Genomic DNA, 26,165 nt, shown 5'->3' with positions numbered 1-26,165 from the left:
CAAAGGCTGTGACATCGCGACCTAGCTGTTTATTCAAGGGTACTTACGAGCACCGTGCTATGCTGGCCGCAGGTTTGCATCTCCTGCAGGCCAGGGCGAGTCCCGGAGACCGGTCTGGTTTCCCGATGGCTTTTCCACTTCCCCATCCCCATCCTTCCTGAGGCCCACCACACGGCTGCCCCGAGTTCCCCGGGACCCTCCTCGTGTTCCCCAGAAATGATTCATGAGAAATGATTACGTCGTGCCCTTTGTCGGCATGTTCACTACAAATGAGAGAGTTTCAGTTCTGATCTCCTCTCACTACCAGCTTCTCAGGGCCTGCCGAGCAGCTCGTCCATCTCCCCTGCTGGACCCAAGGCGAGGGGTCCAATACCAATTCATACCAATTCAGAGAAGGGCCCAGAGGCGAGCACTGGGTCTTCTTGACTCTTTTTCACCAATCTTTGATTTTTTTCCAATTAAGCATGGCCACATGGGAAATAGAACAACAGCAACAACAAAAACCTTCTTAAAACACATACAAACAAGGGGGTAAGAGGGCCTCATGCAATTTCATTAGATAAAACCCACCTTCCTCAAGCCAATTCCAGCAGAGAAAACATCTTGACAAATCATGTCCTTTAGTCAAAACAAGTTGGGGGCCAAACACATGGAGTAGATATAAAATATATTATTTTCAGGAGACTGAAATCCAAACCACAAATTCCAGAAATGCATTTTAAAAGTGTTGCCTATTAGACATGCTAGTTTTAAATTAAATTAACGTTGAAGCGAGAGGGGTAAGGTATGTTTCAATTTATTTATTAGATCCCTATCAAGCTTTCCTGTAAGGAGATCAAGGTGCTCCGTGCACAAGCATCTTGGAGAAATGCTTGGTTGTTTGAAGAATGTCAGATTCTGCCAAAGCTGTTTCTCCCCAGTTTGATAGCCCCCCTCTCCCCCCAGGGCATTGCCCTTTGAAGCCCACAGCTTTATGTGGCTAACCACAAGTCTACCCTCTGCTCGAGGAGTGCATGCAGCTGACTCGAAACACTGCCTCAGAACCATCCGAAGAATGGTCTTGTGGGTATACTTGCTCTTCTCCCCAGCGTGTCTGCTTTACCTTCCAGGGCCTGACACAGTGAACCTGGGAGAGGAAAGTCCTGTGGTGTCTTACCACGCAGGAAGGTTTTGTTTTTGTTTGTTTGGTTGGTTGTTTTGAGATTATATTATGAAAAAAAATGATGGCAAACAGGCAGGTCTTTCATTATCCAAGCTTGTCTGGGAGCACTTATTTTGAAACCAGGTCAAGATTATGGATGGATTTTCTGTCCTCTAGACTGGAGGGAACACTCTTAGAATTTGCCACACGCCGCCCTGTCAGGCTGGACAGCCAAGGGCATATTCAGGCCGAGTGCAGATTGTGTTTCCCAAAAGTGGCCACAACAGTCATTTCTGCTTCTCATGTTCCTGCTCCTTTTCCAAGAGGAAGGGAGTAAGTCCCCTCTCCTGGAACCCAGGTGGGTATGGGGGTCTGCCTCGATGAACACTGCACCGTGGAGAGGATGCCACATGACTTCTGAGGTTTCCATCTGGCTCTCTCTTAGGACGCTTGCCCTTGAACGCAGCCACCATGCTGTGAAGAAGCTCAGGGCGATGGAGAGAACTGCGTCTCTTAGCTCACGGGCCAGGCTGGGCTATCAGCTGACGGACAGCATCAACGTGCTGATGTGTACGGGTGCCATCTTGAAGGCGAATCGCTCTCTGTTGAGCTCTGCCCCAGATTCAGGAACAAAATCAGTGATCACAGTATGTTAAGTCAGTGTTTTGGGATGGCTTCCTTTGCAGCCAGAGATAACCAGAACAGATGGGGATGGAAGACTTCTCTGGACAGTCTTTATAGAGGAAAGCACACGAAAGCAATGTGGGAAGGAGATGGCAACAGGTTGCCGTAGGCTGCAGATGAGGTTCTGGCTTTAGTAAGGGCAAACTCCGGTGGCCTTGGCTTCCCTCTCACAGAGCTCTGGTTTGATGCGGAGAATCTTAGACACGCATCTTGCATCCTCTTCTCTCCATGGGCCTTAAAGCAGAGTAGAAGACGCTCTCTCCTGATGGCCTCCCTCCATCTCAAAGACAGAGCTCCTTGGGAAATTGCAGTTATTCCTCAGAGCCCTACTGACTGTTCTTCTCTACATTTATCCCATTTATTTTGTTCAAGCCCCAAACACATGAGCCAGAGGTAATGTTCCTTTTCAAGTTCTACGGTGTGGTGGGAAGAGACAGCCATGGAAGCCCATATAGAAACAGAACAAAATGACTCTCCGTTGGGGTGGTGGGGTGGGGAGGGCTTTGTGGCCAGCTCACTGAGACTCTTCCCACCCCCTGCAGCAGATGACATCTCCTGGCAACTGAGAGCAGACGCCTGGCAGCTGGGGGCTGAGGAATGGATTCTGACAGCTGCTGGGAAAACACAAATTTCCCCTTTTTCTGAAATGCATTACTTGGAAACCTCCCTTTGAGATCAGTCTCAAGGGGCCAGAGCATTTTTTCATGAGTCCTAACCCCAGGGATATGAAGGCAGAGAAACACAGCAGCCTAGGATGGCCCCAAACATCTTCCTAGGCAAAATCCTCCTTCAGACAGTGAAGCTTCTGATCACAGAAAGAGCTGCAGAAATCACTCTGCAGAGTGTAAAAGGGTAATTTAAAAATGTGATGTGTCACGGTTCATGAAACAGTAGTGGAAAACGCAAGCCGATCGTCTCCCACAAGGGAGGCTCCATATTGGCCTGACGCTTGCCAAGTCCATGAACATATTGAAGGCACCGCGCCCTCGGAAGCAATTTAATTTGTTGTTTCATCCAGTGTTTCCCAAATGTATTTGGTCACAGGATCCTTTTGCTAAGAAACAGTTGTTTCTGGGGGACATCGCTGGACAAGAGCGAGGCAGAGTCCTTGTCTTGCCTGCCCTGTGTCTCTGCAAACTGGAAATGCATCTGGTGTGCAGTGGGCAGGCAGGCCGGAGCCTTCACTGTGCCCCCAGTCAACCACAGAGGAAGCGGCCTGCCTGGGCAAGTGCACAGGGCCTGTGGGGCCGGCCTTAGACCTCACCGACCTGGGCCTGAAAGCCCACACTTGTTATTTTAGCCCCTCATTAGGGCGAAGTCCAAGCTCGTGAAGGAAGGGAGTGCTCAAGTGGAGAAGGTTTGGGAGACCACGTCTAGTCTGGAAGTTTCTACGCAAACTAGCCATTGTGAAGGGCTTCTGGGTAACCTTAGGCTTACATTCAACGGAGGAGCCCCCACACACTTTTAAGATGCTGATCTGTAATACTTTATAAAAAAAATAAAGAGGGGAAAATCCAGCAGCCACACGGAATCAGACAGTGCTAAGCGGAGGCAGCAGGAAGGAGTCCCCGGGCAGCCCCTCCAGCCCATTTACTGCTTTGTCTAGAGTCTGATTGTCTGGCTTCTGTCCTCTGGCTGTTCCAGCGGACCTGTTTTTCTGGCATATGCATTTACTGAACTCTGAAAGGCCAGATCTTCTATGTAGATTAATTCATGATTTCAAAGAGGCTTTGAAGTAGGCAAAACATTCTGTTATTTCCAAGAGTTATTACAACTGAAATCCTGGCATAGACTGGGAGGCCAGTCTGTAATCTTGTTTAGATCCTTTTAAATTTAGAAACTTTATAGTGAATTAAAAATAGATCTCATTTGTGTACTTTTCCTCCTTTCATCCCCATGGCAAAGGCTGTTCGGTCATTTTGACCTCTCTTTGATATTAGCCAGAGAAAGTCAAGCACTTGAACCTGGGAGTCCACTAGGCTAAAATGAAAGTCATTTTCAAATAGATTTGGGGGTGATGCTAGTCATGTGACCGAGCAGAATTATTCTTTATTCTACATAAGTTCTAGAATTAAGAGCAAGAGACCATCATTAAGACCCGGGAATAGTATATGGATTAAGTGAAAATGTGGGCCAAGGAGGAGAAAAGTTTTCACTCGTGCTGTCCTAGGGGGCTTGCATCCTCACATATCGATAAAAAAAAAGACCATAGTGGTTAGGTCAAAAGAAGGTGGATAAGGCTGGAAGGTCAGGCTGCTTATAACCAAAGTTAAGTAAAGATTACACCGGATTTCAGAAGAGCCAAAATCCTGGGTGTTATCTTATGTGGCCCTCCCCAGGGTGAACGGAGTGCCGGCATTTTCATGCCCAACAAAGAGGGCAGTACAATCAGGATTACCTCTTCATGGTTACTTTACCTTCATAAACATACTAAATCCAGTTTTAAGGAGATCAGTGAGGCCTGAAGACATGTGTTCAATATCCACAGGATCTGACCTCTCGGGATTAAATATTTCTTCCACAACCTGCTTCAACAGTGGCTTATAGCATGCCTGGAAAGACAAAATATTGTGCTGTAAGTTACAGGGTTTGTTTGGTTTTTCTGGAGAGACGATAGCTTTATCTGCACCAAATGAAGCAAAAACAAGTTTCTTTTGACACTGAGCAATGCCTATAATTTTGTGTGTCTGAAAAGACAACTGTAACAACACTGTTTTTTGGGGTAAATTTTACCCTAATACCCTAACGCTATTTTTTGTTCTTACCCCCTTCTACCAGCAAATATCTCTTACCGGAGCTGTAATCCTAGTAGGACTAGTTTTTAAAATCTGGGTTTAAAGTGACAATTTTATATAGGAAGAATACTGGAAAGCAAAGTATTGATTGTCATTTGAGACAGACATGAAGATGGTCTCCAGTTTTCCTGAACATTCTTAGAATTATGCTTCCCTCCACTAGGAACTGGAATGTTTTCATACGATGTACTGTCACGATCCAAGCCTAAAGCAATCCCTTCTTCCTCTACAGAGCTCAACTCCAAGTAGGACTTGGCCAGAACACAAAGCCAAGATGCCAAACAGGAATGTGACCAGGTCAGGGCTTAGAGAAAGCAGGCCCCATGGTACCATAAGAATTCCAGTAGAATGAAGCCGATTTCGATCTGCTGCAGTGCGATAACCGATACATCTACGCCTGTTCAGATAGTATTTGGAGGCAGCTGTTTCTGACCAGTGCACTTTCTAAGCATGTTCCCCACTCCTCTTGCCTTGTTCTCTTTCCTACCAAGTTCTTCCTCGTCCTCTGCTCTTCCCTTCCCACCAGCTGACCACCTTCCTCCCAGGCCTGTTGCTGTCTCTGCTCCCCAGTCCCACAGGGCCCACGAGTTTGGAGCGTGATCGCTGAGAGGAGAATGAATGTCTCCTCTCCGCACGCTCTGGCGATTAGTACAGACTCGCAGAAGCCAGGTTCCGACACAGTCCTGCCCAGGTGTTTTGAACTCTGGCTTTTTGCGTTGGCCGAGTCTGTGACCTGCCTCCAGCAAGTGCTGAGCTATTGGGTGGACTGACTTCATCTCTGGCTTCATCTCGCTTTCCTCACAGTCATTTTTTGACTCTTTGCTCCAACTTCCTTACTTAAAATATTTTAGAAATAAAGCAGGGTACAAACCATCAAAAGAATAAGCAGTTATTTAGGGGTGCCTGGCTGTCTCAGTCATGTGGCTCTTGATCTTGGGGTTGTAGGTTCGAGCCTCATGTTGCATGTAGGGATTACTTAAAATAAAATCTTATAAAACACAATTGTTTAGCTAGAATGTAATGTGCATTGTATGCAAGTTACAAGGCATAGGAGAAATAGCAACTGTTCAGCTGAGGGGTGTAGCTTTCCTGTTGATGAGTCCAACCGACTACTGCATACCCAGAGATCTCACAGGGAAATACTCAGGAAAGGTAGAGCACTGAGCAGGAATACCATTAAGGCAGAAATTTAAAAAACAAACAAAAACACAAAAAACAAAAGCAAACACTATGATTCAAACTTCCCCATTCTAAAGCTATATTAAGATAGATTTTAAAAATTTATCATACAGGCAAAAATGGAGAGGTTTGAAAACATGCACCTTTGATGAGGCTGTGGGGAAACACTCATATATTGCTGGTGGGCGTGCAAATTGTGCAATCAGCGTGAAAAGCCATTTGGTAGCTCCTATCACAATTACAAGTGCATTTGACCTGGCAATTCGGCCTCTAGGAATTTATCATATAAATATGTTAACATATGCAAATGATACCTATAAAAGGCTGCTTATTGTTTGTAATAGCAGAAGACCGGGAAACAACTTAAGTGCCCATCAGAAGGAGCTGGTCGGAAGAAATGGCATGGAAGGGAAGAGAGAGGAAGGAAGAGAGAAGCTCTTGTGTTGATCTGGCCAAAAGCAGAATAAAGTGTGGGTGGAAACAGCAAGGTGAGGAACAGTGTGTGTGGGGGGCTGACATTTATGTAAAATGTGTCACAGGGGATTTGGAAGTCTGTAGCTGCTGAAATGTATAAAAGATCAATTGTGCGGTGATTTACAGAGAGCCGTGAGCAGTGATCCTGGACGGGAGAGCAGGACAAGGGACAAAGGCGGGGGGAAGACTTTGCACTATATCGCTTTTCCAAAAACAGTTAAAACGTCACTACAAACAGCAAGAATGATCTATTTTTTTTAATTTGTTAAAAATTAACAAATTACTTATGCATGGAAGAGACTGAAGTAAAGTACACCAGAATGTAATTAGGGCTATCTCTAGGTTCTAGGAGTAGGGGACATTATTTTTTCTTTTTCCACATGTTCTAAAGTTCACAGGTATACTTCTGGAATCATAAAATAATCCAACAAATAAATAAAGGGCCATACTTTCCTTCCAGGGGCCTACATTTATTTATTTTATTAGCCTCTATATGGTTATATAGAATAACTTGAAGCAGAAGCCCAGAGAAATACACTTAAGCTGTCATGATTAAGAGAGGAGAGCGTATGTCCCCCAACCTACAAAAAAACACAACAAGGTTGTTGCTCTCTGAAGGATGCACTTCCTGCAAAGAGGAAGAGTGGTGGTGGTCGAAGGAGCTCAGACACAGGAGAAGTCTGTCATCCAGCTAAAATGCTCAACTCTGACCTCCTCTGAGCAGGGGGCCGTGGGCCGGGGGTGATGGTTCTCTCCAGTGTGGTCTGGGGGAGCCGGGGAAAGAAGGAAGTGTGGAGGGACTGGGGATGTTGTCCTCCCCCCTGCTCCACTTTCAGCTAAGCTCTGGGCAATGAAGCACCCAGGACAAAATACCCACTGAGCTGGGGTTCCCCTTGGGTGTGAGCAGAGATTTGGAAGGGCTAGTCCCTTAATACCCTCATTCTTGGGATTTTGTAATCCTTGTATGCCATCGAGGAAGGCTGTAAATCTTTTTATTTTTTTAAGTATGTAGGTAACGTTTATTTAGAGTGAGAGTAACAGATAAACACATCACGTAATCTAGAACAATAATATAAATGCTTTCATTAATTAACTGCCTGACTTAGCTCCATGATACTCATTTCTTAGATTTCTTGGCTGCGTTCTTTCTGATTATCTTTTCGTTTGACAGCAATTTGGAAAAATCATTTTCTATTGAGATGTGATTGTCATTAAGCTGTTGTCTCTCAACTCCAAAGCCTGTCTTCTGTACTTAGTTATGCCACGTTGGCCTGAGACTCTGCAAACCTCATTTGTGCTCTGCCATCTAGACCTGCTAGACTCTGCCAACAGGGGGCACTAGAGGGATAGTGGAGGCAGGAAGCGCGAGGGAGAATGTGCTCTTCCCGTTGATTTGCTGTTCCCACCAGCATCACCCTAGCCAATGGCTCCTCACCACTGGACACTGTCCCTTCTCTTGACTTTTAAGTCATGGGATCCAATAAATTACCTTCCTTGCTTAAGCCAGTTTGAATTTTTTCTTTTATTTCTGTTTTTACTTTTAACCCAAAGCACACTAAACCATATATTTTACGGAAGAGATGTTGATATGTTTTCCCACTTAAATATACAGAAGAAGACCTCTAATTCTTTACTAAAACAGCTAAGCACAGAATGACGAAATGACACTGACACTGTCCATTTAAAAAGCACAATTTGGGAAAGACTTTCTCAGGCATAAAAGCAGTACTGGCCTCATGACTTCTTAGCAAACACATTTCTTAGTTTTTACAATTAGGGTTTTTAATGTCGAGAACCTTTGGCTCCTTCCTCTCAGCCACTTAGGTTGGATTGCTTTGTGTCCCAAATCATGTCACTGAAATCTGACTGGAATGCCCGGCTTCAGCAATGGCTTCTTAGATGAGAAGCCTCTGACTGTCATGGAATTTTCTATTTAGCCAGAAGCCACCCATTTCTCAGTAAAGAACCACGTAGAAGGTGGTGATAGGGGAGACAGATGTCTTCCCTTAGTGCTCTGCTCAAAGTTTTCCTCACATGTTAGGGTGGACTGGAGGGGAGATCAGTTGTGTGGTCTGCTCCGACATTAAGAGAGTTGGGCAGAGTAATTTACTTTTCCTGATCAAACATACTCTGTCAGTTCACCTTTGGAGGGTGGGGAGGAGAGGAATCAAAAACACAAACAAACTGTTCTTTCCTTTCCTTGCTGGTCATTTATTTCTTGTTTATATCACATCCTGTCTGTGTTGACACTAGGAGATCTCTGCCCCACACAACCGTACAGGTACCCAGGTTCCTTCTATCAGTGTCGCCACCACTCCCCAGGGCACTGGAATCCCACTGGGAAGATTTACATCTCATCAGCGGATGAAAGAGAGTGAGCTTGGAGGATTTCCAGAGAGATTTTATGGCCTCAGGCTGAAAATGATCTCTATCACTTCTACCCATTGTTCCGTTGGCCAGAATTAGTCACAAACCTACATTTACTCACAAGGGAATCTGGAAATTGTGGTCTAAGTGTGCCTGGGAGGAAAAGGAAATGGACTTTGGGGAACATACGTTGTCTCTGCCACAGACACACGGTAAAGTCTGTATTGAAACATTAATATAATTATGCCTTTAACTGGCAAGTTGCAATGTTATAGGCAAAGGATTATTAGACCCTTTCCCCCTCTTCTGCATAAGAATTTGACCTTTGGTTAACTTTCTAGCTCTGTTTCCCTGGAAACCTGATAAGAGAAGAATGTCAAACTGTAGCCAGGCAAGATGGCTTATGATAAAAATGACCCCTGCTTAGTAAATTGCATTAGACTAGAGAGAGCTTGAAATACCGTCCAGAGAACAAGAGCTTTGGGCTTCTCTGAGCACGATGACTCTTGTATAACTGGGCATGTCCCTTGGAGGAATGCCTGAAGCTATGTCTGTGGAATTGTTCCAGAGAAACTGGCTCCTAGAGGATATGAAGTTTTTAAGCCAGGAGACTCCTTTCCCCACCCCTCCCCCCATGTGAGTCTAGTTCCCTCACTTCTGAGCTGTTACCTTGGGACCAAACTGAGTAGCTCCTGGGTGACTGCATCACGAATGACCTCAAGGACTACTCCAGAGAAGAGACACGCCTGCGGCTCCCTCATGGCTAGCTATGTTCCTGTCCTAGGCAGACTGGTGCCAAGTGGGGGCTTTGACCCCATAGCCGACTAATCCATTAGGCACAGAAGGCACAGTGCCCAGAGCCCACAAGACTTTTAGGGGCCCATGGAAATGTATTAGTTTAAAATCAGAAGGAAAAAAATGAACTTTGAGGTCAAAGATAATGTTTTGATATATAATATTGTCTCTGTACTAATGCAATTGTACAATATAATTTTTAATAGTTTTTATAGAGGGAGAGGTCCATAAAGGCAAAAGTGAGTAGAACTATGAAAATCATCATGTGGCCCTTTACGACAGTTTCATGAGGACAGAGCCTAATGAGATCCCCAATTGGCATTAAATGTGAAAAAGCTGAAGTTTCAAAAAAATTGATCTTATACCAGAAACATTCTCTTTTTCCTTTAAATGGCCAGTATCTCTTCTAAAACAAACTAGACTTAAAAAAATACTATATTTAATCAAAATATGAAGAATAAAATATTTATGTCTATGTCTCTGGTTACTCATTTGTGGTGGATAAAATGGGAGTAGGTCTAGAAGATTCTTTTACTGACCTGACTCTAGTTCTTGAACAAAGGTATTGAGTATAGTCACAGTTTCTGGCATTATACATGAGACAGAGACAATTTCTAGAAACTAGTCTAACTCCAACATCTTCCTGAATTTGGTGCACCTTAAAGATGGTCCAAGATAATCAGTTTCCAAGAAAACCTGAGTTGTTGCCACGATCACATCCCCATCAGTCAGCGCTGCTGCCCGTGGCTTTGCTGATGGGTGTTGGTGCAGCCACGGGCCCTCTCAGTCCTAGATGCTTCTCCCTTTTCTGAAAAATTGATTCTAATACTCTAGTCAAGAGAGTATTCATTTTGTCTCAATCCATGACTGTACAGAAAAACATCTGTGCAAAACTGCTGATGGCTTTGACTGTCCCACGGCTCATTTATGTTTATTTTTTGCTTTACTATAACTGATTTTTTTCCCCTTTCATCTTCTTAAAGGAAATGGTTTGCTCTGCTGATTAAAAAGTGGTTCATTTGCCTATCTGTTCATCCATCCATCTATCCATCCATCCTTCCATTCACCCATCCTTCCTTCAAACCAGAAGCAGATTACTTTGTAACATTTTAAGTGTAGTCCCTCCAACTTCAATATGAAAAAAAACCCGACAACCTAAGCCCAAAGCTATCAACTAATTTGCTTGAGTTGACACAGGCAGTTAGAGGCGGACTCCAGGACAGAGCCAAGTCTCCTGGCCCCCAGTTTAGTCCCATCTTGTGTCGCTTCTTTCAAAAACGGCACTAGCAGGTCGGGAGTGAGGAAGATAGAATCAGGAGGAAGAAGAAGAGAGCTTAGCACTTGGAAAAGATCAGCCAGGGCTGGGGATTGTTGACAAGGGGACTGGGGCTGCAGACTGTTCAGAGAGCCGTGTTTCACCAGGCGCCGGTTGAGTCAGGCCTCCTTGGGCTAAGTACTCTTGTTCAGCCTGCCGGAGGCACAAGACGGTACGCATCTGTGCGAGGTTTTCCCCAGCAAGCGCAGCACTTTGAGACTTCTGCCAAAGCAAGTCATGCAAGAGTCATACAGTACTTCGTCTGACAGGGCCCAGAAGCTCTTCGCCCTGAGACATCGGCCTAATCGCCTTCTGATGCTGCCGCTGAGCAAGAGTGGTAAGAGCGGCGCATCAAACACGGTGGCGTTTAGGGACGAGGGTAAGCCTCCCATTAAACTGGAACATTCGCAGGAAGAAACAAAAGCATAAGAAGACTTGCTGCACAGGCAAAACTGGGGGCTTAGGTTTCCACTCAACAGAGTCTATGAGCAAACACAACCTTTCCAAACCAACGGGTGTCAGCAATAAACTCTTACCGTTCACAGCAGCTAACGGTACAGTCAGCTTGCAAATGACTCCCCTTCCATGTGGCCCCTCTCCTAGCAGAAGAAAAGGTGAAATGCTACAAAAACGGACCAAAAAGAAAGGCCTGTTTTGTCCTTCACTGCAACTGTTACAGCAAATGCTTACATAGTGCTGTCTTTGTCAGCTCCTGTCCTAAGAGCTTTGCATGTATTAACTCACCTAATCATTTGAGCATCTTTACGAGGGAGGAACTATTATTATTAGCTCCTTTGTACAGTGGAGGAAGTAGGCACAGAGAGGTGAAGTAACCTGCTTAAGGTCACACAGTTGGTAGGGCTCTGGACCTATGAACTCAATGCTGCTATGCTGGGCTCGAACCCACGATACTGCTATTTAGCTCCGGGCTAACCTCGGTCTCACTAAAAATTACTAGCATAAGAAATGCCATTGTGGATAAGACTCACTGTCCAGAATCTAATTCATCCATCCACCCATGCATCCATCCATGCATCCATCCACCTAGCCATCTACCCACCCACCCTCTAGGAGGTGAGCACGGAGCGAGGCTCTGCAGACACACCAGGGTGAGCACACAAGGATGAGCTGTCCGGCTTCGGCAGTAGATTCTGCAAGTCAAGAGCTTCGGTGGCAGCTGATGATCCCCATGATGCCACTCGCCTGGCTGCAGCGGGGCTGGTTTCCTCGGATGGCCAGGTGTGTGAGATCTGGATCATTTCTGGAAATGCAGTCTAGATCCCAGTCCCCCAGCCCTTCCAGAGATTTTATATGTAGTTGATTTCTTGTATGAAATCATGTTCTCCTTGAAATGATGACAGTGATGTCTGCTTTCTGGGCTGAGGCTGACACACTTTCCCAAAGGGCTAAAGGATGGAGGTTAAAGAAGAGATGCCTCAGACACTAGCAGGGGTAAGAGGAGTGGCTCTGAGAGGCAGCCTGTGCTCCAGAGTAGGAAAGAGGGGTGCAGAAGGGAGTGTGGGGCAGGCAGGTAGGGGCCCTGGGATCCAGGGGAGAGAGCCTAAACTCATAGCACTGGTCAGAGCTGGAACAGGAATCTGGAGCTGGACCAGGTCTAATGCTTTCCTGGGTATCCCAGGGAGCCCAGAACATTGCAACTAGATGCTGTGTAGAAACAGCATGGAGCTAGATAGAAAGCATGGTCCCCACCCCCAACCCGACCCCACCACCCAGAGCCTCAGGGCTGAGGACCCAGTTGAGAGAAGAGATGACAGAAAGTTGCCCGGTCAAGACCCATCTTCAAAACTAGACACAGGGGACTCTGAACATAGTCTCGACATTTGTCTTTTTCTCATGATACATACTTTGCATGCCACCAAATCCTCCGATATATGATAAAACTATATGTATTGCATTCAAGATGCCCCCAACAATACTCATTAAGCATTCACTATATGGAAAATACCACTCTAGACACTGAGGATATGGCAGTGAACAAACCAGGTCAAAATTCCTGTCCTCACTGGGCTTACACCTATGATTGAAAACTTTAAATTAAAAAATTACCAAAAAACCTGAACAGGTAAAAATCACCCATAATCCCATCAAAAACTCTTTCTCTGTCCACATAAGTATAAAGTAGGAAGTCAGAGTTCCTCCTTGTCCAACCAACCCTGCCCATCCCCCACAAGGCAACCATTATAAAGTTTTCCTTAATTTTTAAGGACTTATTAAATATACATACCCATATACTTTTTATTTTTTATTTTATTTTCTAAACAAAAATAGAAAAATGCTTGACTGAATCATCTACAGGTGTTTTTTTGTTTTGTTTTGTTTTTTTTAACCTAACAAATCATAAACCTCTGTTTCAGTTTGAGTTCTCCGAGAAGCAAAGCCTGAGCCAAGGATTCACACACAGGCCTGCTAAGCACATCTGGAGTTGTCTCAATCATTTTTACGGTTGCACAACATTTCAGAGCATGTGTCTGTATCATTATTTACTAAATCACCGTAAGATACACATACTCCCCACCTTGCCCCTACTTCCTGCTTACTGACATTTAGGATTTTCAGTGAATGGGTCAATGTTATTGACTCACTGTAAGAGAGTATATACTACAAAGGGAAGTTCATTTTCTGAAGGCAATGGCTGCAGGACAGGGTTCTGAGGTCTGGAGAAATGACAGTGTTGGCAGCAGGGAGATAAAGCCTAGGAGATAAAGCCATTTATCACTGTGCTTATCATGCCCGGCATTTATAGCTAATGCATGTTTATGTGAATTTGGCTAAATTAGTCACAATGATGATCATAAAACTGAAAAGAGCTTATTAACTTAGTGGTTTATTTGCACTTTGCTAACTATAGCAGCCACTTGCATCTTGACATTCTTTGGTCTAAAGCTCATCATAAATCACCAGTTCTACGTCTTCTAGAACTAGTCCATACTGCTGTATTTAAGATTGGTGATTTTTTTTATAAACTTTTTTTTTTAAAGATTTTATTTATTTATTCGATAGAGATAGAGACAGCCAGCGAGAGAGGGAACACAAGCAGGGGGAGTGGGAGAGGAAGAAGCAGGCTCATAGCGGAAGAGCCTGATGTGGGGCTTGATCCCATAACGCCGGGATCACGCCCTGAGCTGAGGGCAGACGCTTAACTGCTGTGCCACCCAGGCGCCCCTAAGATTGGTGATTTTTTTAATGACCAAACTACATACGATGAATGATCTGAGGGACTTTATCTGTATTTTGTGGTGGTGGTGTTCTCAGGACATTGACCAAGGGATGGGAATTTACATTACTAAGTGGAGAGCCAGCTTCCAAGGTCTTTCATATGTCGGTGGGTGATTTCAGCTGCCCAGCAGCACCATCAGTCAGTACTTCCAGAGCCTCACGAGATCCATGGTAATAGCGGGGAGGAGGTTTGTAGCGGCAGCCCAAACCTGGCATCTGGCCCTGACCACCTTTGACAAGTCAACGTGGCCTTCCTGGATCTCGGGGTAATAATGTTTCCCTGGCTTACTTCCTGTGAGGATCAAAGGACAAGCCCAATGTGGGAGCACTCTTCAAGTATCAGCTACTATAAGAATACATGGGAGAAAGAGTCTGGATTTGGCCAGGCTACTATCACAGATAACCTTAGCTCTTGTCTACCTGCCCACCTTAAACGGTCAGCATTCTGACGCTGAACCCCTCGCTATGGCAGAGTCCCTACTAAATGCACATTCAACTCCCCAAGCAGCCATAGCAAATAGAGTAGATTTTACTGAGATTTCAGGGGGAGACGAAGGAGAAGATGCTTGCACATACTCCGCTAATATTCTTTCCTGTAGAAACATCCATTCTTCCCTCAAAGCTATCTTTGGCCACCAGGAACCTTAGTTGTGTCTGCATCCTTGTCCAACAGAGACAGCCCAGCCTCCATGACTCCAGCCTTTCTTCAGTCCTTAAGCTTCCCTTTGGCTCTCTCGGGGCCTCTCCCTCACTGAGTTTATAATCTTGGATTCTCATACTATCTTCCTACTCACTATTCAAAAAACCCTTCTAAAGTCCCCCACTGCCCTTAGGACAACAAAGGTTTTGTTGTCACAAACTTCTTTTTTCCTTGCCATAGTATTATTCGGTAATTTTGTTCTAATTGCTCAGAATGATTAGGGACTGCTAAGATCTCAAAGCTTGAGAATCACAGAAGGCCAGCCCCTCCCCTGCACCCACAGAAAGTAGGGCCCAGTGAAGTAAAGAGATTTGCCTAAGGTTACAGGATATGGGACAGCTACAGAGCAGTGGCTGGCCCCCAGTCCAGCGCTCATCTCCCTGCATCAAGCCTGTAAGTGCAAACGAATCAAGAGGCTTTCAGATTCAGGGGCACCCAGAACTCTGAACTAGAAGGGGGCTTGGAGTTATCTAGAACAAATCCCTCGTTTTAGAGAGGCTAAAATGTTAATTTGTTTTTTGCAGTCTCTGAATCCTAAAAATACAACACAGATTAGATTGTTACTTTAAAACATATGTACTTGCCTGGTGGGTATGATTTCCAGGAACATACACAGACTTAAACTGTTTCATGAGATTCCGAGCTCCAGCGATATCCCGAAGCGAGGCGAAGAGCTCATCCGCAGCAATTTTGGATTTGGGAAATGTCAGCTTAATTGAAGAGTCACAGCCTGAAACAATCCAGAGAGATTTTCTTGGGTGAACACACCTAAAATTAAGTTTTAATCATGACGGCTTGAGCTTGATGTAACACAGTTGGGTTTTCTTTTAACCGTATCTTACCCTGGCTGTTGCCCAATTGGGCAGTTTTAACCACCCAGGAGCAATGAAACATACCAAGTGTAAATGTCTTTGCCAGAAGTAGAACTCAGAGTCACCTGGAATGGCAGCCACTGGCTTCAGTGCCCACACTGTAGAAGTTTCACAGAAAGAAAGCTCCCCAGGGTCTACTATGCTCAGAACATAGCTTTGGGAAAACGGGGAGCGACACAAAGAAAAGTACCAGACAGTGCTGTGATGAACCTCTCTTGCTTGAATCCCAGCAACAGTTTCCGGAAAGCAGAAGAGCGAGACTGAGAGATGATATAGCTGCTCCGGGAACAGATCTTGCTGGGATGGGCATCTGCCTAATGTGCTCACAAAGCATATGGTGCCTTTCAAAAGGCAGCTATTGAAGCTGGTAATACACAAAGAGGGCCTAATAAGAAGACTATTCTCGGCAATGATTCTATTTTTCTTAGACACTTATAATAGCTGCATTTCTTCTCTATCTTGTTAGAAGCCCATTCAGAAGAGAAATGATCATGGATAAGTCAGAAGTTTAAAAAACAAAGATCCAAGATGCGTTTTTTTGGCTGTCTCAAATACTCAGATATGTTAACTCATTCATCCGCACGGCACCCTTATGAGACAGGAGCTATTATGTTCCCCATTCCAAGGAGGCAGGCAGCAAGGCACAGAGTGGTTCGGGAACATCTGCTGGGAACAGACGCTGGCAATGCTTGCCCACATCCGCTCAGTCACCCTGGACATCACTGTAGGTTTGGGGAACAGTTCTCGTGTTCTCTGCTTCCGACCTCAAGTACCTGCAGCCTATCTCCTGTTTGTCTCTGTGTTTCTGTCTCTGTCTCTCTTCTTGTCTGTGGGCTTCCTCTGGTTGTACGAGCATGCTTGGCCTTTGTGTGGGGCAGGCTGGGTGTCCTAGGAAGTCAGCATTTGTAGGAACAACCTAGCTTTCTCATTCGCTGGGGGCACAATTCCGAAGTGTGGTCTCCAAAGCCTTTGCTCAGTCCCAGAAGGATGGAGCCCCAGCTGCCCACAACAATAACTCACTCCTTAATGCCCCTTTATTGGCTTTCCTTCCTTCCCTGGCTCACTTCTCTACTTCCTGACTATGCTTCCAGAAATATCTTTCCAAATACCATACTTGCACCCAAATCCCTGTCACTGGACACCAGAACTTCCACAGGCATTCAAACACAGACGTCCTAGATCCAGAGCCTGCATTCCTTTTTGGGAATAGCTTTATTGAGATATAATTCATATACCATACAAATTAACTACCATATGATTAAAGTGTACAATCCAGTAGCTGTTGGTATATTCACTAGTTGTACGACCATCATCACCACAATCCATTTTAGAATATTTTTATCACCTCAGTAAGAAACTCCATACTTGTGAACTGTCACTCCACTTTCCACCCTCCTCCCAGTCCCTGGCACCACTAAGCTGCTTTCTGTCTCTATGGATTTACCATTTCTGGACATTGCATATAAATGGACCCACAGAACATAGGATTGCTTGGGAATGGCTTCTTTTACTTAGCATAATGTTTTCAAGGTTCCATCCAAGTTGTAGTACACATCACTACCTCATTTCTTTTTATTGCTGACTAAATTCACTGTATGGATACATCGCATTTTATGGATGCGTTCATCAGTTGATGGGTATTTGGGTTATTTTTACATTTTGGGTTCTATGAATAATGCTGCTAAGTTTTATAAATTTCTATGTAGACATACGTTTTCATTTCTCGTGGATATCTATCTATCTATCTATCTGGGAGTAGAATCATTGTTGTAGAGTTGGCAACTCTGTATTTAACCTTTTGAGGCTGTTTTCCAACGGGATCCCGCCATTTGACACCTTCCAGCACCTAGAGGTGTTCACTAACCCAGAAGCTCTTCCGCCCCTATTGTTTAAGAGTTTTTATGGAGGTTTCATTACATAGGCATGATTGATTAAATCACTGGCCATTGGTGATTAACCCAACTTCTAGCCCCTCTCCCTTCCTTGGAGGTTGGGGGGTGGGGCTGAAAACTCAACTCTCTAAACATGTCCTTGCTTTTCTGGCAACCAGCCCTCCATCCTGAAGCTGATAGGGGCCCCAACCACTAGTCATCCCACTAGCATACGAGACACTCTCATCACTCTGGAAATTCCAAGGGCTCTAATAGCTGTATGCCAGGAACTGGGGACAAAAACCAATATGTATATTGCTCACTGTATCATAAAAATTCTCTGACTAGTCTTTAACTCCTGGTTTCCAGAAATATCCAACTTGAGTCATTAAAAAAAAATCAGTGTGGTCAAGCAGAGTAAGAGGAAGCCTCCACGTTCAGTGAGCTGTGGTGGTGGGGGGAGCATGGAGGGAAGTCAGGACCTCCTGTGACTCCCCAGAATTCTACATCACACTTTGTGGATGGGAGAAAGTGTGTAATTTTCTGAGGGCCATGTCCATAACTGTGTCTTGATTCTTGCAGAGGCTCATAACCCAAAAGAGTTAAGACCCACAGGTACAGGGCATGTGTTGATCTCACACCATGCTTACCCTTGGCATTGCAGCCCTAGCTGATAGACCAGCTTGTGCGTTAGTCAATAACCAACCAGAAGAAACCCTGGAAGGTTACAGCTTCTCGCTCATTTGTGTAGCTTCTTTCCTTAAACTCTCAGCCTGAGCCATTTAAAATATGGGAAATCATATCAATTATATCTAAATGTTGGACATTCTGTACTAGTCTTTCAAGTAAAAAAAGACATGAAAATAAGAAGACTATCGCTGGTTCTAATACCACGCACGATGTTTCAATTCCTCTAAAACAGGATTCAGCTAATAGGCTAAAAATTTTTTTTGAGAGAGAGAGTGTGAGCATAAGCAATGTTGGGGGGGTTGGGGCAGAGGGAGAGAGAGAATCTTTTTTTTTTTTTTTTAAAGACTTATTTATTTGAGAGAGAGAAAGAGGGCATGTGAGCTTGAGCAGGGGGAGGGACAAAGGGAGAGGGAGAGAGAGAATCTCAAGCAGACTCCCTGCTGAGTGTGGAGCTGGAGGTAGGACTTGATCTCAGGACCCTGAGATCATGACCTGAGCTGAAATCAAGAGTCAGCTATCTAACCGATGAAGCCACCCAGGTGCCCCCAGGCTAAATTTTTTATTTAATCTAATTCATTTTCTATCGAATAGAAAGAGTCATCCAATCTTTCATATGGTCTATTTCAATTTTTTGGAAAGTAACATGACATTCATCCATTAGACTGAGTGGAATAGAATCATCTACTGGACTGTAGATTACTGAAAATTATAGATAATTCATGGAAATTGTGGACTATACATTGAAATTAATGTATAATTGCAGAGAGTTAGGTCAACTGTGGGGCAGACTGTTTGATGGAAACGTTTACAGATTACCAGTAAATTAAACTCAAAGGAAACCAACAGAAAAATAAGGCTATTGGGGCACCTGGGTGGCACAGCGGTTAAGCGTCTGCCTTCGGCTCAGGGCGTGATCCCGGTGTTGTGGGATCGAGCCCCACATCAGGCTCTTCCGCTATGAGCCTGCTTCTTCCTCTCCCACTCCCCCTGCTTGTGTTCCCTCTCTCGCTGGCTGTCTCTATCTCTGTCAAATAAATAAATAAAATCTTTAAAAAAAAAAAAAAAAGAAAAATAAGGCTATCACATTGTTGGAGGGAAAATTAAAAGTCCTAAATTCACAAATAAAGTAAAACTTTCCTGAAAAATAGTCAATTATTTTCATTGTTCAAATAAACTGCACGTGAGCAACTTCTGTCCAAAGCATCACCTCTTTTTTTTTTTTTTTAAAGATTTTATTTGTTTATTCGACAGAGATAGAGACAGCCAGCGAGAGAGGGAACACAAGCAGGGGGAGTGGGAGAGGAAGAAGCAGGCTCATAGCAGAAGAGCCTGATGTGGGGCTCGATCCCACAACGCCGGGATCACGCCCTGAGCCGAAGGCAGACGCTTAACCGCTGTGCCACCCAGGCGCCCCCAAAGCATCACCTCTTGCCACCATGTCTGATATCCTCAAAGCAAGTGTTCCACAATGTACATGTTTCTGGGACACCAGGCCGGTCTCTGAGCATTATTCGTATTTATATCGATCTTTACCAAAAGCAGGATTTACATTCACTTACCCAAATCCTATAATGAAAGTTTCACTCCCCCCAGCCACCACACACTTTAGAAATGTGGATCAGAGAAGATAAATGACCTGTGCAAGATCATATCACCATTTCTGGCAAAGTCAGGGTTCCAAATGTCCTGCTGATCACAGACCTGAGCTCCTCCATGTCCACTGCCCCCCACCATCCAGAGTCTCCTCTGTGAATGTGGCCCAGTCCAGATTCATACGGCAATTAATAGCTAAAGCTGATGTGGGCCCAAAAGCTCTGAAATGGGATGAATGTTTTCTGCGACAAGAGTAGTAGCTCTAATCGCTGAACGCTCACTAGACCGTCACCTTGCCTGGGGTTATGCTAAGACGTGTGTATGTCTCAGCTTATTGAATCTCCACAGAAATACAGTGAGGTCGCTACTAATAGCAGTCCCACTTTGCAGATGGGGAAACTGAGCCCTAAGGAAGTCAACCAACACAGTGCCACTCAACTAATAAGTGGCAAAGCTAAGGGTCAAACCCTTGCAGTCTAACTCCAGAGATGGTCCTGTTAGCCACTCCACTCTGCTGTCTTTCAAATGTGCTGAGACCACATATATAAAATATCAGTGAAACTCTTAATTCAGCCTTAATATTGAAGAAATGCTTTTAAAATGGAGTAAGTAGCAAATGCCTTTCTTCTTGGGAAGACCTGCGCCTGTCCCTCGGGGTAAGGTGCTAACATTGCGGTTTGCAGTCATACTCCAGGCCTGTCTTTTGTAGCCACAGAAGCTGTGAGGTCTCCCAGCCAGGCTGTATACCCTTCTTTGGATTTTTGCTCTGTAAGGCGCTGTATTCAGTTACTTCTAATAAGCCCCCGACAGCCTGTTCCATTAAGCCAGCTTATGAGATAACAGTGTTTTGTAAGGGAACTCTAAGTGTACAATTCCAGTCAATTCTCATTTAATCCACTTAGTTAAATAGATAATAAACCAGAAGCTGATCCTAGCCTTTAGCCAAGCACGATCTGTGTACTTCAGTTGCCTACGCCTTGATAAGGGAGGCCCCCAATTCCCAGGGCACCCCTGTGTTCTTCTGAAATGGGGGATGACTCATACCCCTGCAATTTCTTTCTCTGGAGGGCTCGGGGATCTCTCAGGCAGGGGTCCAGTTACTCCTCAGAGCAACAGAATAGAGCTCTTGTGCCCGCACCTCCCCTCCCTCTGCTCCCCTCTCCCCCGTCTCCACTTACTGAAGTCCCTTAACTTCAGCAGGGAGAGAGAGAACAGTGGTTTCTGTGGCTCTGTACCCGGCAGGGAGCCACGTTTCCAGCCACAACAAAGTGAAAATGGAGTAAGGCTGAAGAGCTGACCATCCTCCTGGGATGGCTGGAACGAAGCTACCCTCCTTACTCCACGTTGCCGAGCTCTCCTCTGTTGCTCTCTCGGGGAACAGGCTGGAAAATTTCTGGTGCTTCAGAACCTTTTCAAAATAACCTATTTTTCCATAAGTTTGGTTTTATTCCTTAGGGACTAAGGAAACTAAAGCGTCTCCTATCAGGAGTGTGTCCAAGGCCTTTGTCTGGATTGGAGCTGAAGCAGCCCTCACAGGAGGCCTTCCGAAACACACACGTGAGCGTGCGCGCACACACACATGCACAAGCATGTGCACACATACTCACTTAAGCAGAAGCATGCCATTTGTGTGGCTCGATACTGGGGGGCAGGGCTAAAATAGGATTTGAAATGTTCCCCTTTCAGAAGTGTTATTCTCCTCCCAGGTTGAAAGGCCCTCGCATCTGACTGGGAAGAGCTAGGGTCAAAAAATATTTGAGCCTCGTCAAGAGGCCCTTTTCTCATCCAAGTTATCCAAAGCTTGCCTCCTCATCCTTCTGCTGGCCCCGAGTTTGGGAACATCAGGCTGCTTCCCAGCTTCCATCCCTGGACCCCTGCCGCTCAGCAGAGCCCCGGAGCAGGGGTCCCCGCTGCAGTGAGAGAAAAGGTCCGCTGGGAGTATGACTGGCCAGAAAGGACGGAGCTCTGGGAGGTCATGACCTCCCTCATCCATCCAGCAGTCTGACGTTGCCTTTTTCTCTCTCTCCAAACCATTGTTTCTAAACTAGGCTCTTTTCTCGTGGCTCTCAATACATGTTTGGCAAATGAAAACAAAGCCAAACAAAATAAAAAACCAAATAAACCTTAGCAAGTGCCATCACATCTGAACTCTTTCAGGGAGGTTGGCTGACAGTATATAGACCACCCTTGAGTAGGGCCGTCCTGTAAGCGTGTAAGTACAACTATAATAGAAGTCTCTTTTACAAACGTGCTGGGGACCCAGAGGTGACTGTGCGTCCTTCAGAGATGGGGGATCATGAAAAATCAATCTCTCACACACAGAATTTACATTATATGTTATATATTCATATATGTGTATATATAATTTTGTTTAAAATTAAATCATAAATGTCCCTTTATTCACTAATCTTCGAGGAAAGGCCAAGGTCTTCTCTGTGAGTCTTGTCTGCTATAATGACTTAAAAAAAACCCCATGGTGTACCATGTACAATTTCCAACTTGCGTCCATTTCAAGTAGAACGAGACGCTAAAGCCATCTGTAGCAATCTGAGAGCAGGATTCTTCTAGACTTTAACTTTTTTCCTTCAATCTTCTACAGTCACCTTGTTCACACCTAACTCAAAGGCATTTTTAAAGTGACTCATTTTGACTGAGTCTTTCAAAAGCATTCCATTTGGTTTTTACCAAAATGATTTTCTTTTTGAATTCATATTTCATCAAAATGCGGGAACGTTTAATTAAAGTTTGCAACTTAATAATAAGCACCACCGGCATAAGCAGGCTGATGACTCCTGGGAATCACAGGCAACCAGGAAGAGCAGATGACCCGGCACGTGGAGACTGCCCTAGAGCTTCGAGGGGTCAGAGTGTTGGCATAAGTCCTTGTATTTTATAGAGGGACTGAAGAACGTCAGTCATTCTGGTGAATGGGTCCTGTGGAAGCCGGTCGAGGAAACATGAATGATACATATATTATTTGTACTCTTTATGTTATATTATATATAAATCAAAAAAGTATATCTATAAACATATTTCTGAGGTCCCATGTTTATACACAGGCAGCTGTATCAGTGTCATCAATCTAATGCTTGATGGCCTCGCGGGACTTTTCAGTTCCTCTACCATAAAGTCACAATCTGGGTTGTCAGAGTCTAGCACCTACAGGGCTCATTTCCTCTCTCATCATGGAGTCCTGGATCTATAAATACCACATGGCAGGGCCTCCTCCGCCGCTGTGGAGCGAATGGCGTAACTCTGCTGGCAAGACTGTGTTGGGGAGGCTGGCCTCACAAAGAGATTTGGAGTCAGAAATATCCAGGTGAGGCCACAGAGGGCCCAGGACAGGGCCCCGGGAGGCTGACCACTTTCTGGAGTCCTTCCATAAGCCTCCCTCCTCGGGCTCCCAGCCCTCACTGATCCCATGGCCTCTCTGTTCACTGAATCCTGCTCAAGGGCCTGGAATCTCCTAGCCTGTGGCCTAAGTTATGGCCCACGTGGTACGGGAAGAAAGGAGAGGAGAACTGGCAGTAAATCCCCAGTGGAGACACGGGCTCTGCTTGGTCTACTGCTGAGCCCTAGCAGAGCGCCTGGCTCAGAGAAGGCACCCACTACCTATTTTTAAATGGGTGGGGGAAATAGAGAGGGGAGAGGAAAAAGAGAGTTGGATCAGGCCACACGTGGCTGCAAAGCGACAGCGCTGATTCTTGAGGTGATAATAAAGGAGCTCTGGAGGAAATCTCAAACAAGAGCTCCCTGATGGTCTTGACCAATTGCGGGCTGCACGCCTAAATGGCTCAAGTCCCAGAAGGGCTACTTCAGAAGAGCCACCCCAATTGGCCACATAAATTCTGAACGTTGAACAAGCAAGACTAAACTCGACATGGTTTACAGGTACATGCAGAGGAGAGAAAACTGTTTTAAAGAGAACAAGAATGGGGGCGCCTGGGTGGCACAGCGGTTGGGCGTCTGCCTTCGGCTCAGGGCGTGATCCTGGCGTTATGGGATCGAGCCCCACATCAGGCTCCTCCGCTATGAGCCTGTTTCTTCCTCTCCCACTCCCCCTGCTTGTGTTCCCTCTCTCTCTGGCTGTCTCTATCTCTGTCGAATAAATACATAAAATCTTTAAAAAAAAAAAAAAAGAGAACAAGAATGATAAATACAAACTTCAGAGAAGTGGGGGGCAGGGGTAGGCAAGGGAGCAGGGGGGTGGGTTCATGGGTGTTATTATATAATTACGCTTTATACCGTCTATCATACAATCTCTTAAATGGATCCACTATCATCTTAAAAACTCTAGCAAAACAAAAACCAGTCGCACCACTTTTTCAGCCTCTGGCAAATTGGGTTTTTTAAAACCATTGACAAAAGGAAGGAGTGACAGCTGTGATCTTTGATCCTCAGGCAGGTTTGGGATGTGTCGTGGACCGGGAAGGACTTGTACAGTCACGAGAGGATGTGAGCACCCAGGATTCTAGCCTGAGTGCTGAGGCTCTCTCAGGAGAAAGCACAAGGTGGGGAAGCCTGCAGGAAGAACTGTCCAGAATATGCTTTGGAACTGGCATTTTTAATGGCAGGGTGCAAGGTCAAGTTGGCAGTGAGGCCCAGAGAGCAGGATGCAGGCCGTGGGTCAAGGAGCCCTTGGCGCTGAACCTAAAGGCTGCTGCAGAAAAGGCCAAGGAGGCAGCAAAACAGACCTTCCTGGTTTATCCCTGAAAGAGGAAACGGCCCCTCCTGTTTTGAAACATTTCCTCTAAGATGCCTCTGAAAAATCTCTCCAAGGCAGCTTTTCTGACTGCCCTCCCTATAATCATAGATTCTTCATCTTAAGATTATGTGGTTCTGTGAGGGAGGCATGAAGGACTTCGTAAAAACCATGGTGATGCTGTCTCATATTAAATTACACAATTTCGTATGCTGGGAACATAGGATCCTATTAAATCGAGCCAAATCACCTTGGACAAAGAGATCCTGAAGTTCAGCACTCAGAGTAATGGAAATACCTACTGTGTGAGGCTGTTTCTTTAAACTGGCAGGCATCGATTGGTTATGTAATCTCCTATGATCAGGCTTCTCGCCACAGGAAAATCAGATCTCTCTCATATCACTTTGAATTTGGGCTCCTTTGCCAGGAATAAAACCTGCCACAAGACCCAGAAATGCCCACAGAGCCACTTTCACCAGAGTTTGTGTTCACAAACCTTCCCATTTCCGAGGAGGACGGCACACGGGCTCCTCAGTGATCACAGACAAGCTCTCAAATGGCATATCTCACCGCGAGTGTCTCCCAACAGGTCATTGTTTTTAACCTGTGGAATCTGTTCTACTGAATGATAAATTTGCCATTTCTACTATAAGTCCCCTTTCAAAGTGTTGAAGTTTCTGGTGGTTTTGAATGGCTCAAATGGCTTGTTGGACTCCCAGAGGGGACGAGAGATTATCTGCATCTGGTCGTTTTCAGAATCTGTCAGGTGGCAGAGAGTATCTGGGAGCCACGCTGCACCTTACAGGATACTGTGACAAAGGACTACAGTTGATCTCGTTTTCTGAACCAGGAGGAAAATGAGTCTATATTACATGTATGCAAAGGTGTCATCAAAGCACACCCGTGGGTTACGCACAGTTGACAGTGTTTATGTTAATATTTGCTTGCCTCCTGTTTGTTCTCTTTGGGCGCTACAGAGCCAAAGCAGCAACAGAGGTAAGAAAACACAGGGATATAAACCAACGGTCGGGAAAATTTGATCTGCTTCGTTTATTCTTCTTTGCATTGGGAAAAGACTGCCATGATTTTATTTTAGCAGGCAAGTGCATAGTTTTGGAACCAATGGGCCAATCTGACATTTCAGAAATAAAGGGAAAGAGAAGTCCAGAGGCTCCTTCCGTGGAGGGTCTCTCCGAGACCCACAAGAGGCTGAGCCCATCTGTTTTCCAAGAAGCATGCCTAATGTGCCACCACCTGCGGCCAGCCCTGTCCCTTGTTACCATCCACACTCCGTCCCTCCCTATGCTTCAGCGCAGAGATGTATGTGTATGTGCTGGGGGGGAGGGGCTGCTCTGATTGACCTGATGCGGAGGCAGCTGATCACCTGGAAGGCTTCCTGGAGGAGCAGACCAAGAAGGAAGCGCTGGCAGACCATGCTGCAGTGCGCTATTTCTCTCCTTTCTGAATCCTAGCCCAGGTCCAGTCTTGTTGCTGGTTTTAAAAACAGTACCACGAGAGACTATGGACTCTGGGAAACAAACTGAGGGCTTCAGAGAGGAGGGGGGTGGGGGAATGGGATAGACCGGTGATGGGTATTAAGGAGGGCACGTATTGCATGGAGCACTGGGTGTTATACGCAACTAATGAATCATGGAACACTGCATCAAAAACTAAGGATGTACTTTAGGGTGACTAACATAACATAATAAAAAAAATATTATTTAAAAAAATAAATAACCCAAGGAAATAC

At 45.2% G+C, this 26,165-nt stretch overlaps 1 protein-coding gene across 1 annotated transcript in view; it reads right to left on the bottom strand.

Moving 5' to 3' along the window:
• SCFD2 (sec1 family domain containing 2) overlaps positions 1–26,165 on the bottom strand; it is a 414,644-nt gene that overhangs the window by 19,913 nt on the left and 368,566 nt on the right. The window contains exons 6-7 of the mRNA XM_002919405.4: positions 15,272–15,417; positions 4,243–4,377 (exon numbers count right to left, since the gene is read on the bottom strand). Of these exons, the coding sequence (XP_002919451.1) occupies positions 4,243–4,377; positions 15,272–15,417 (281 nt within the window). The remainder of the gene's footprint in view (positions 1–4,242; positions 4,378–15,271; positions 15,418–26,165) is intronic.

The sequence above is a fragment of the Ailuropoda melanoleuca genome, chromosome 11 (assembly GCF_002007445.2).
Source record: "Ailuropoda melanoleuca isolate Jingjing chromosome 11, ASM200744v2, whole genome shotgun sequence".
Taxonomy (NCBI): Eukaryota; Metazoa; Chordata; class Mammalia; order Carnivora; family Ursidae; genus Ailuropoda; species Ailuropoda melanoleuca.
This window is presented reverse-complemented; position numbering and strand designations above follow the sequence as displayed.